Source organism: Macadamia integrifolia, chromosome 14, assembly GCF_013358625.1.
Source record: "Macadamia integrifolia cultivar HAES 741 chromosome 14, SCU_Mint_v3, whole genome shotgun sequence".
In the NCBI taxonomy this organism is placed as follows: Eukaryota; Viridiplantae; Streptophyta; class Magnoliopsida; order Proteales; family Proteaceae; genus Macadamia; species Macadamia integrifolia.
In genome coordinates, this window is record NC_056570.1 from 3,879,041 (window position 1) to 3,891,522 (window position 12,482).

The 12,482-nt window shown below is 41.1% G+C and overlaps 2 protein-coding genes, 1 long non-coding RNA gene and 1 other non-coding gene across 7 annotated transcripts; 3 read left to right on the forward strand and 1 right to left on the reverse strand.

Moving 5' to 3' along the window:
• Window positions 1-214: 214 nt before the first annotated feature.
• On the forward strand, window positions 215-5,387 carry LOC122061746 (protein NRT1/ PTR FAMILY 4.6-like). Its single transcript, XM_042625193.1, has 5 exons — window positions 215-370; window positions 591-696; window positions 860-1,077; window positions 3,554-3,994; window positions 4,091-5,387. Exons 1-5 carry the CDS (start codon window positions 368-370, stop codon window positions 5,057-5,059), a joined length of 1,737 nt encoding a protein of 578 aa, XP_042481127.1. The 5' UTR covers window positions 215-367; the 3' UTR covers window positions 5,060-5,387.
• On the reverse strand, window positions 4,884-9,783 carry LOC122061747. 4 transcript variants are annotated; one of them, XR_006134715.1, is made up of 7 exons: window positions 9,642-9,783; window positions 9,336-9,537; window positions 9,127-9,260; window positions 6,205-6,327; window positions 6,005-6,113; window positions 5,099-5,192; window positions 4,884-5,025 (listed from the first exon to the last, which is right to left on the reverse strand). It is a non-coding gene; the product is annotated as an uncharacterized LOC122061747 (long non-coding RNA). The 4 variants fall into 4 exon arrangements; XR_006134714.1 differs by having other exon boundaries at window positions 5,099-6,113; XR_006134712.1 differs by lacking the exons at window positions 4,884-5,025; window positions 5,099-5,192 and having other exon boundaries at window positions 5,694-6,113; window positions 9,476-9,537.
• A 40-nt stretch (window positions 9,784-9,823) lies between these two features.
• On the forward strand, window positions 9,824-9,896 carry TRNAA-AGC. The gene has a single exon. It is a non-coding gene; the product is annotated as a tRNA-Ala (tRNA).
• Window positions 9,897-10,424: 528 nt separating this feature from the next.
• On the forward strand, window positions 10,425-11,649 carry LOC122061120. Its single transcript, XM_042624315.1, has 2 exons — window positions 10,425-10,820; window positions 10,907-11,649. Exons 1-2 carry the CDS (start codon window positions 10,665-10,667, stop codon window positions 11,348-11,350), a joined length of 600 nt encoding a protein of 199 aa, XP_042480249.1. The 5' UTR covers window positions 10,425-10,664; the 3' UTR covers window positions 11,351-11,649.
• The last annotated feature ends 833 nt before the right edge of the window (window positions 11,650-12,482 follow it).

Here is a 12,482-nt window from a genome sequence, read left to right on the forward strand (position 1 = left end):
GTTCTGACTCCATTTTGGAGAGAGAAAGGTATGTAGTTAACTAATACGTGCAACAAGAACCGGAAATATAATAAACTAGGGAGAAGATTACCTTTTCAGATGGTGAGGACTAACTAAAAGGAGTAGCAGTTGTTCCTATTAAGATGGGGGATTGGATGTCATTTTCGATGGTGGCCTAGTGTCTTAGACTTTTTTTCCTCAAGTTGGATCCCTCTCTCCTCTTATCCCCACTTTACTACCCTGCAAAACTCTTTAAATCTGGCACCATCCATTACTAACTCATCTTCGAATCCGAATTTTTCTTTTATTAAGATTAGATTTAGATCTTCTCCCCAAGCAGGAGATCCAAACAAGAAGTTGGTAAGAGATGGTGGGTTCCTCCTCCCAACTCTTTTCTATTGTTTTTTCTCTTCTCTTCTCTTCTCACTCTGTTCTGGGTTTCCTTTCATTGAAGCACATCATCAGCATCATCACATCTTTTCTATTGTTTTTTCTCCTCTTCTTTACTCACTCTGTTCTGGGTTTCCTTTCATTGGAGCACTTCATCATACATGATATACTGTTTTCTTCTACTTTTCCTGTTACTGTAGGAAGAAGGGAACCACTTAGAGAGATGGGAAGGTTTTGTAGACTGGAAGAACAGACCAGCTTTAAGAGGCCGCCATGGCGGTATGCTCGCCGCCTCCTTTGTTCTAGGTATGTATTAAGAATAATCAAAGTTTCATCATCTACTTCAAAGTTCATATTACTAACCAGTCCTTCCTGGGTTTCTGTATAATATATATGAACAATTGGTACAAAGATCTTACAAGGGCTTTGTTTTGTTTTCTGTTTTATTGCTGTGTCCATGAAAATACAGTGGTGGAGGTATTAGAGAACCTGGCATACCTGGCCAATGCAAGCAATCTGGTGTTATACCTCACTATGTTCATGCACTTGTCTCCCTCAAGATCTGCCAACACTGTCACCAATTTCATGGGAACAGCCTTCCTTCTGGCTCTCCTTGGGGGGTTCTTGTCTGATGCTTTCTTCACTACTTATCAAATCTACTTGATAGGTGCAGCTATTGAGTTCCTGGTAAGAAATTATAACTCCTTCTTCTAACTCCTTCTTCTTATTCTTAGTCTCATGGATCATATGATATGAATTCCATTTCCCTTTGTTCATTATTGTTAAAATTTGTCTTGAATTGGATTGGATTGGATTGGATTTGGTGGGGGTTGGTTGTCCTTCAAAGTTCCCAATGATCAAATGCCAAGCACGCAGCCTTTGTATTATAAGGTAAGATGATGCGTGGCAAGGCAGTACCATGTGGGTAGCAGTGGCTTAAACCACTTGGCATGACAGTGGGGTTGGGGTTTTTTTTTTTTTTTTTTTTTACGGGGGGGGGGGTGGTGGTGGTGTGAGGGGAGCTAGGCATGGTGCATAACAGTGCCCTTGTCACAAGATGGATAGAAAAATAGAGTAAAAATCGCATCAGAGGTGGCCAGTCATACGTGAAGCGCACAATACATGGCCCCCACCCACACCCCACATCAGGGCTCTTTGGCCTTTTACTTTGAAAGGGTCGTTGTCAAGGTAACTGGTTCAAGTCCATTAATGGGACAATGCTTCCCATCATATAATTAACGTGCAAAATGGTATACAAGTTGCCACAAATGGTATACAAGTTGCCACCATGGATCAAGGTATTGGTATCATATCAGTTAAAAGTGATTTATTCAAATCGGTGTCGATGTTAATAACATTGATTGTCTGATACGAACTTAAACCTTAGACTATATCAACTCATATCAAATCTTTTTCATAATCAATGTGGATGCAAAAGCAAATCTGTAACTATTAAATCTATGGGAGTAGATGAAGTAGCTTCCCTAAGGCTCATGGCATCATCTGCTAGCTGTTGAAGCCTTGGGAGTTGGTAGAGGTCACTACTAATCACAAGGGCACCCTTTCTACCCTTTTCTCATTGTGTCACCATCATCTCATGAGAAACCAATAAGAGAACCCACCAAAGACGTTTTTGACTAAGATCAATATTCAGATAGGTCCTTCTGTATCTTTATAAGGAATACGCCACCCATTGGACTTCCAAATTTTTCTAAAAGCTTCTTTTAACTGCCAAATGGCCAATCGGCATTGGCCTACTTCCCTGAGTTCCAATAGTATATTACAGTTTCCATACCATAATAATAATAATAATAATAATAATAATAATAATAATAATAATAATATATTCAAGTTTATATAAAACTATTTTTTATTAAGGACGTGTTTGGCCGACTCTAACGGATTAGAAGCTCAAGTTCCACTGTCATGGCTACCTTTTGTGAATTATTATTGGGAGAGGCTTCTTCCATGACACCAATGTGAAAAATTTCTCACACCACATCAAGGGCGGCATGAAAAACGGTATCATTCACACGAGCACATGTAGTCAAAATAGGACAAAAAATAAATAAATAAACTTAAAAAGCAACATGACCTTTCCACCAAGACATATTGAGGGGCAAAATTATCATCCCATCCATTATGAGAGGAAGTCTCACCTACGTTGATGCTTCTATTAGTGCTCCCATTGGCCCTGCATTGATGTAGAACCATGCTACCTTTTAGGCAATCCTCTGCCCCCCACCCCCACCCCCACCCCACCCCCCCCCCAAAAAAAAAAAAGTCTGTCCATGAGTGTAACTCACACCAGTACTCCCATGTGTGTCTCTATCTTCTCCCTCTATGCAAATACATCCCCGACCTTTATTTGAAGGGAGGAAAGAGATCCTCTTTGGAGTTGAACGCACTCCCGGACAAGGGGAGAATCTTTTTCCCTTATTATTGGATGCACAATTTAGAAATTCTCAATTGGATGGCCCAAAGTACCTGAATGGGTGGCTGAACCACATAGATCCACCGGGGTCAATCGGTTTGCACACACAAATACATTCAATGCATGGGAAGAACAATCTTGGCTCTGTTTGGTTGCAAGGAAAATCAAAGGGAAGGGAAGGAAAAATATTTTAAATCTAAAAAAGAAACTATAGCAATCATTATCCAACATTGATTGTGTAAACTACTTAAATTTCTTATCATATTTAGAAATGTTACTATTAATGTAATTTTATTTTTATTTTCAAACCCAAGGAATTCAGATGCAAAGTGAAATGAATTTTTATAACAAAATATCGAATAATTTGAAGTTAGTAATATAATCATATAGAATAATGACTACAAAAGTTTCCCTTTTGAGTTTAAAATTTTCACTTCTCTTCCCTTTAGTTTCCTTTTGCTATCAAATGGAGTCTCTACTGAGAATCATCCTCCCCTACTTGCACCAACCTGAAAGAATGGACGTTGTAGGTTTAACAGGCTTCAGAATATCTCCTAGGTGGAAGTGGAAACATTTACATGCCAGAAAAATCATCCCTGTCAATGGTTTGTGAATAAAAATACTAATAACAATAAAAACAGATTTAATTAAAAAAAATTAAAAACCATACTTTTGCTGTTTGCAGTTTGCATTTCTTTGAGAGTTTTGTTTGAACAATGACTGGCACAGGGGCTAGTGATACTCACAGTACAAGCTCGCACACCATCTCTGAAGCCACCAACCTGTAACACGACGGGCACCGATATGCAATGCCAAGAAGTCTCTGGTGGCAAGGCAGCCATGCTGTTTGGAGGCCTCTACCTGGTGGCACTGGGTGTTGGAGGAATTAAAGGATCACTCCCCACACACGGGGCTGAGCAATTCGACGAGGGGACCCCAGAGGGACGGAAGCAGAGGTCCACATTCTTCAACTACTTCGTCTTCTGCCTCTCCTGTGGTGCTCTCATCGCCGTCACTTTTGTAGTCTGGATCGAAGACAACAAAGGCTGGGTATGGGGTTTCGGAATCTCCACTATTGCCATATTCCTTTCCATGCCTATCTTCCTCGCCGGCTCAACCACTTACCGCAACAAGATTCCTACTGGAAGTCCTCTTACAACTATATTCAAGGTAACAGAAAGAAAAAGAAAACAAGACCTTTCCTCTTCACATGCTCTTGGCATTCTTGTCCCTTTTAACTGACTGAATGCTCTTTATTCGAGGCAGGTCTTGACTGCGGCAATGTGCAACCGTGGATGCTTTACTATGAGCCCAAATGCTGTTGCAAGCATGGCGACAAGCCCTTCCTACACAACCCAAGCTGATGAGTTGAAAGAGAAGTCCGATGAAAAAGTTCCAACTCAAACCACAACCAAGACCCTCAAGTTCCTTAACAGAGCTGTTGAAAACTATCCCAGTCACCCAGCATTGGAATGCACAGTGGATGAAGTTGAAGCAGTCAAAATAGTCATCTGTGTTCTCCCCATCTTTGCTTGCACAATCATGCTCAACTGCTGCCTTGCCCAGCTCTCTACCTTTTCTGTCCAACAAGCAGCCACCATGAACACTAAGCTTGGCTCCTTGCATATCCCTCCAGCTTCACTCCCTGTCTTCCCCGTCCTCTTTATCATTACCCTCGCACCCATCTATGACCATGTCATCATCCCATTTGCCAGGAGAATAACAAAAACAGAGATGGGGATATCTCATCTGCAAAGGATCGGTATAGGATTGGTTCTCTCTATTGTGGCTATGGTGGCGGCAGCTTTGGTGGAGATCAAGCGGAAAAGGGTGGCTACCCACACGGGGCTGATTGACACTACAGAACCTTTACCCATCACATTCTTTTGGATTGCACTGCAATACTTGTTCCTTGGTTCAGCAGATCTGTTCACATTGGCCGGTCTGCTGGAATTCTTCTTCACAGAGGCACCATCAAGCATGAGATCTTTGGCCACAGCCCTCTCCTGGGCCTCGTTGGCCATGGGTTACTACCTCAGTTCAGTGCTGGTATCAGTAGTCAATTCTGTCACCAGTAACTCCCATCACAAACCATGGCTAAAAGGTAGCAACTTGAATCATTACCACCTTGAACGGTTCTACTGGATGTTGTGCGTGCTAAGTGGATTGAATTTCTTGCACTATCTCTTCTGGGCCAACCGCTACAAGTATACATCAACAAGCCCTGGTAACTAGGAGGGATATATGGTGCTGTTTAAATTGAGATGTGCGCACCTTCTGATAAGTCTCTTATCTGTGGACTTCTTATCCATGTCAACAACCTCATCTGCTGTAAATATGCTTGATGATGCATCAAGGTCCTCCTTGCCTGCCATTAATTGGAAAAAATCCAATATTGGTTTGTTATTTCAGAAATACACAAGTTCAGCTGGTCCATCCCTACCTTGTACTCTATAGCCTGCACTCGAACAAATCTTGGCTAAGATTTGTTCCTTTTGTTTTGTCAAAAACCCAGTCTAGTTTATATAGAGTGATCATTCATGAGGATTATGCTTGCCACTGATGTAGCATTATCTTGTATTTAGAGCCAATTGTCCCTTAATTTCCTTTTCTAACCTAATGGGAGGACAAAATATAGATAATTCATTTTGACACAGTAAGTGATAAGCCATCCTTTAAAGGGTTAATATTGCCCTCCTATAAGCTATTATCGGATAATACTTGAAAATGTTTAACAAGGCTCAGAAAAAATCCATCCAAAGCAAGTACCAGCAGATTCCATTTATTGTTCCACTTGAGCCACGTCCATAAGAATGAGAATATTATGGAGAAAACAGCACATACATTTCAATAAACATAGCTAAGAAACTGATAAAAATATGAGTACACTGTTGTTTTGAACCATATATGAGAAACTGAAGGAAAAGTACAAGATCAGTACATCGTATTCTCATTCATGATCACTCTGTATCATGTAAGACTGGTAAATTACAAGATTAACACTAGTCAAGCAAACTTAGATATATATATATATATATATTAATATTTCCAAGGCAAGCAGGTCATCCCAGTATACATATGCCAAGAGTTCAGATTTTTTCTACTAGCCTCTTTATTTCAAACATTATTAGAATGGAACAAATACATTGCTTCCTGTTCACACTTCCCACTATCAAATACCTTGTACCCATACTAATGGGTGTTTGCTCATCAGGTCCCTCCCAGAATGGGGCATCTCCATCTCCCACCAATCGCCAGTATCCTGTCCTCAAGGTCTCTGCCTGCTCATCTATACGGTTTTGCAGTAATGCCTCAACTCAGAAGTTTATACCAAAGAAACACAAAAACTGAGATTGAGTAATTAGGAAAAGGGCAGATACCTTATTTGTACAAATTTTGAGCAGTTAAGTGATTAAATCTTCAATATGTTTCATATCTGAGCAAGTAGAAATGCTACTGATGCGAATCCAAGGATGGAACCTGATGCTTCTTCTGCAGAATGCCTGGGATTATCTAATATTTCGACAAATTTATGCTTCCAAATAGCCAGTGAAAGCATCTTTAAGCTCTGAGGAAATATGATGGCTGGCAATGGATAGAAAAAATACATGTTCAACAGAAATCCACCAGCCTTTTCAGGTGACATTAACTCACAGCTCAACAGATCTACTTTCCCCTCCTACCCCATCAGCATGAGTTACACAAGCGGTTATCAGAGGCATGTATGACAATATGACATAAAGGTTTATTGTGGTAGCAAACAAGAATTATGAAAGTAATGTACACCCTGACTTGTTGCAGTAATTAATCTCCAGAGAACCTAAGCTCTTTTAGGCCCTGTTAACCACCCCATTCCCATTCCACTGATTCCAGGTGAAATTGATTTTTCTTGATTCCATGATTTTTGGGAGTTGGGTTTGCATTTGGTAAGTGTGTTCCAGTTTCGATTCCAGAACATAAAAATATTAGAATCAGCATTTGTATGCACCTGAGAGAATCAATTATGTTTCTACACCGCATAATTACAAAAATGTCATTGTACAAACTCGCCAACCTTGCATCCATTAGGCACCTGTCATTTCCTTCTTCTCAGGTCACAGTTGGGACCTGAAAAAAAAAAACATAACAGCCGAACACAACTTTTGCATGCGCTGGCCTACAAAACCTTCCCAGTCTGCAGCTTTCCCTTGGGTCAGATTCCTGCCTTCTCCATCTGGCCAGAAAGCGCAAATGCAGCTTTGATATAGCCATTGAGGGCAAGCCCAGAGGATACAGCATCACAGACCACAATGTTTCTTTTCTGCATTGCTTGAAAGATCAGGATAGATCTATCCTGATCTTGGAGGGTATTTGGGACTGCTCTGTTCTCTGGGAACATGAAATTAGACCGGATTTGCCAAACATAATTCCACTCCCATTTTATTCCCACAAAACAGGAATCGGCAGAATCAAGTCGGGGGTGTTTAAACAGCACCGAAATACAAACCTTCTGGCATTTCTCATCACCAAGAGCTACACTAAGGAAAACTTTTTCAACAGCAGATTAAGGTGACCTTAGAACTGGGCAACACTAGCTCAAACAGGGTTACTGATGTGGGGGGGGGGGGGGGTAGATAGACTAAACCCTTGTGAACTACACACCCCTATACAAGGATTACAAGTAACCATAAAACAGAATAGGTCAACAATAGGATCAAAAGTCAACCTTTATGGATGAAGATCAGATTCTGACCAAGGGTCACAAAGTGTTAGAATCAAATAAACTCGGGGGACAAAAAAAACACTGTTATTGAAATCGTTGGGCAGGATATGGAGTTGCAGAAAACAATAGAGTACTTGCTTGAATACTGATTGAGAAGAAGAAGATATATGACTAAAAATCCCTAGCCTTGACTGGAGTCCTACCAGCCATAAAAGGTAACCCACTGCATACCATTGCATCTCCCAACAAATCTGAATCTCACAGAATAAAGACAAGTCTCAACCCAGAATCACATTCATCAAATTCGTGTACAAGGCTAGACCCCTTATGAACTTATGGGAGAATGATGTACACACCAGTGGGATGTAATGGAATCTTGTACACTAGCATTATATTAACCACTGGATGGAACAGAATGCATCTTAGCCATTCGTTCCCACTATTGATTGATCAGCATCACCCATGAACCATTGCCGCTGCGCAGCGTCTCCCCTCCCTTCTTGCTCTCCCTCTCCCTCCCTTTCCGTCTCCAGCTCCTCCTCCCCCATTCAATTGGGAAAAAGCTTAGTTGTTGTTTGTTTGATTGTTTGTTTGTTTGCTGGACCCCTTATAAATTTATGGGAAAAAGATGTACACACTAGCAGGATGTAATGGAACTCTTTTACACTAGCATTATATTAAGCATTGGATGGAACAGAATGCATCTCATCCATTCGTTCCCACTATCGATTGATCAGCATCACCCATCAACCACTGCCGCTGCACGGTGTCTCTCCTCCCCTCTGGCTCTCCCTCTGGCTCTCCCCTTCCTCTCTATCTCCCCATCCCCCTACCTCTCCAACAACAACAATATCCAAAACCTTATCCAACCTAATGGGGTCGGGAACACGGAGATTCCAAGCAAGGACGAGCGCGAGGATCCATGCAAAAAGATTGATGGCTTCCCCCTCCCACTACCTCTCTCCTCCGTATTTTCCTTTCCCTTCCCTAGCCGGCTCTATCTCCCCCTCTCCCTCTCCCTCTCCCTCAGTGCATGCCAACTCCAACCCCCCTTCTCTTCAACCCGACCCACCCCACCCCTGCTCTGGAAATCCGCTGCCCACTCCTTGCCCTTTGCCCCCTCATCTCCCTTCCCCCATCCTATCCCTCCCTGGTAGCTGCCCCCAAGACCCAACCCCCTCATCTCACTCTGACTCGTCACCCCCCTTGTGTGAAAAACATACTTTGGTGGGGGACCAGCAGCAGCTGTGGTCTCTTTGTTGAGGGAGGAGAGAAGACGGGGGATTGAATTGCTTCTGTACAGATCAACAGGGAGAGGTAGAGTACAATTGGGTGAAGGGGGGGGGGGGGGGGTTCCAATAGCAAGAAGATTGTGGCTGTAAAGCCTTCAATTAAGTTTTATGGCTTATATCTAAGACCAAGTGCGACATTGATATTCAAGCTTTTACAGGCAACAGAACAATTAAAACTGTCCAGAAATGTTAATGCCCTTCAGTGGATAATTTTTGTATGCCCACAGCTGGGTTTGGATTTATTAAAAGTTTGGATTTTTTTAGACTAATAAGAAGAAACGGAAAGCAAAATCAGCCAAGTAAAGTACCTCTCCGAACATCTGGCTCGCTTTAGGAGAAGTATGAATTCACCTTGGACCCCAACACATCCCTGTTGATGCAGAACCCAACCTTATGATTTGGAAACACTTCCTCCATGTATTCAGCCATTGAGATGGTTCCCCTGCGAAATTGTTAACCCAGTAAAGCAACAATAATCAAGCTAATATTCAAAAGCAAGCAGCATCAGCAATCTCACCAGTGTCCGCTGAGACAGCAACATTTTTACAAATACCAAGTCTTCATCCTTAAGTAAACAACAACGGAAACACTTACTGTATACTAGTTGACCCAAAAAGAGTGAAAAAAACAAAAAATAGCGACAGGGAAGAATAAGACCTTGTTAATGACCTTGAAATGCTTCAAGAGCTATGAATCTGAAGAGGGTTCATGAGAATGCTCTGCAAATCGAAATTAGAGGACTAAGCAGGTTATATCGAAATAGAATAAGAATGATGCTTCACAAGGAGGAACTGGGAATTATGGAAGTGGAAAAGAATCATACCAGAAGGATTAAGGCCGAGTGATCAATGGAGACTTTGGTTGTGAACTGGAGAGTTCCAGAGATCCTCAAAGAAAATGCTCTGGTGGAAGGGGTTGAAGAAGTGAAGAGAGAAGCAACCAGCGGAGGTAAATGTCGAGATATTTTATATTTTATAATTTAGAAGCTAATAACATAAAAGACGGGGGGATGTAGCTCAGATGGTAGAGCGCTCGCTTAGCATGCGAGAGGTACGGGGATCGATACCCCGCATCTCCATTAAAATTTTTTCTTTTTTTTTTTAACTTTAACGGGCCTGTCCCTCCTATTTTTCTTAAATAAATAAGAAACATTTTTTTATGACACCAAATTGTCCACTTGGCATGAGGCCCAACATAGGAGTGGTGTTCATGCCCAACATAGGAGTGGTGTTATATTAATTGATGGGGGAGGGATTCCAACTCTGCCAATGTATGGGGAATCTCTACAAAATAATACAATGATTAATTTATGTGTATATGATGTGAGATCTTTTTCCTTTTTAGACTATGGTTTGATGTTAAAAATATATGTATGTATATATAATAAAATAAAAATCATAATGATGCAATGATTGCTATGCGTTTATTTATTTATTTTTTTTTTCTAAACTCAAATTTTTGATTTTTTTCTTTCTGAATAAAAATTAATTTTTGAGTAATTAATAAATTATACTTATTTGCCAAAATAATATATTTTATTTTCTGCACTGGGAGGGGACCTTAATGAAGCAGAATATGTGTATGGTGGAGACGGATAGGCCTCTCAAGATTTTGATTGGCTATGTATCTTCCCGGGATTGAGAGATTATATAGTATGAAAAAGAGAATCTGCTTCCGCGAAATCCCACGTGGCAGTTCTCAGACCACTACTGCAGTTCAAGCTAATCTGCGAACCCAATTGCAGAGCAGAGGCCTCGCCCTCCCGAGATTCAGAGAAACTGAGAAAGGTCGGAGCTCTGCAATTCCCACTTCACTTCCCACCACCAATTACTACTGATTAGCTTCGATGGCAGTCATAAGACTCATCATAAGTGCGGCAGCTCCTCCGGCCATCAATTTACCAAGGATCGAACACGGGTGCTCTTCTTTCAAACCTAGCTCCACTCGCCCATCTTCTCGGAAGAAACCTCCAACGATCGTCACCATGGCACCCAAGAAAAAGGTATTTATATAATTTCCCCAACTATTCAATTTGAATCTCTCAAAATGAATTTCTGGTTTTTTTTTTTTTTTCCCTTTCCAATGAAGGTGAACAAATACGATGGGAATTGGGAGAAGCAATGGTACGGAGCAGGTATCTTCGTGGAAGCGAGCGAAGAAGTGGAAGTGGATGTGTTCAAGAAGCTGGAGGAGAAGAAGGTCCTTAGTAACGTGGAAAAGGCGGGATTGTTATCAAGGGCCGAGAAATTAGGGTTAACACTATCCTCCATCGAGAAGCTTGGTTTCTTCTCCAAGGCAGAGGAGTTAGGGTTGTTGAGCTTGCTAGAGAAGGTAGCCGGCTTCTCGCCGTCGACGCTGGCTTCTTTGTCGATACCTCTCTTTGTGGCTGCTTTGGCTGTAATCGTTGTGATTCCCGACGATTCGGCGGCTCTTATTGCGTTGCAGGCCGCCTTTGCTGTTGCTCTTGGAGTCGGCGCCGCCGGGTTCTTGGTAGTTTCAGTGGTTTTGGATGGATTGCAAGAGGCAGATTAGATACATCGCGGCCGTGCAAACTGGCGAGTGTATGAGGATGGATCCCGTTGTGGTGGGCCCCAGTGATGTGGACTGTGGACCCAGATCACACTTTGTCCGCTGGCATCTCTCTCTCTCTCTCTCTCTCTCCGCCTCCTGCATACGAAATTCGGCTACCTATGTAATATAAGTAGTGTGCTGTGCATGCTTATATATGGAGTTTATTTTCGGAGGCCGAATGTTATTATCTTCCACGTGGCATTTTGGTTGGCCACGTCACCCATCTTAGTTATTTCTTATTGATTTCATTGCCACTCCAACATTTACCAAGTATGCATTAACTTTTTTTTTTTTTAATTATTTGAAAAAGTCAAATTTGTTACTAGAACTTTGATTTATGCCTTCAAGTTTAAAAACTCGGAATCAAATATAAAATTGGTCTCTGATGATTTTCCTGAAATTGTTCAAAATTGGCCAGAAATTAGCCAAACTCAATTGAAATCAGCCGGTAAAGAGCTATTTCAAAATTTTGACCTTTATTGCCAAAAAATAGGGTGTAAAATTATACCAAACACTATCAAAAATTGAAATCTAGCGAAGAGACCCTAAACCTTCTTCTGATTTTGGTCATCTTGAATTCAAGAACCAAAAATAAGACCAAGAAGCTAAACATAAACTACAACCCCATAAATGGAACAACCCATTGACAGTATAAAAGGTTATACTCAGTGCACAAGGCTCCGGTTATAGCTAGGTTTAGGAGGGGCATTCTGTATGCAACCTTAACCCTTGTTTCATAGGAGATGCTATTTTCAAGTTTTGAATTTATGATCAACATGTTGTAATAGTGCATCTTAACCGTTGCACCACAAGCCCACCCACTTCCCCATTGACTTGCACATAAAAAATGAAGTCAATGTTGAAGAACAATGTCTTGTATTCTGTCGTAGTTTAATTCAGGAAGTACTAGTGTAGACCCCAAAAAATAATAATAATAATAATAATAATAATAATAATAATGACAATCCCGCTTGAAATTTTAATCATTGAAGGCAATTTTCTATATTTTGATATTAGGGTTTCATTATATACTCTGTAAGCAAGTTAAGAGGTGTGAGAATGGACACTATAACCCTATTCTCTGAAGCAAAAT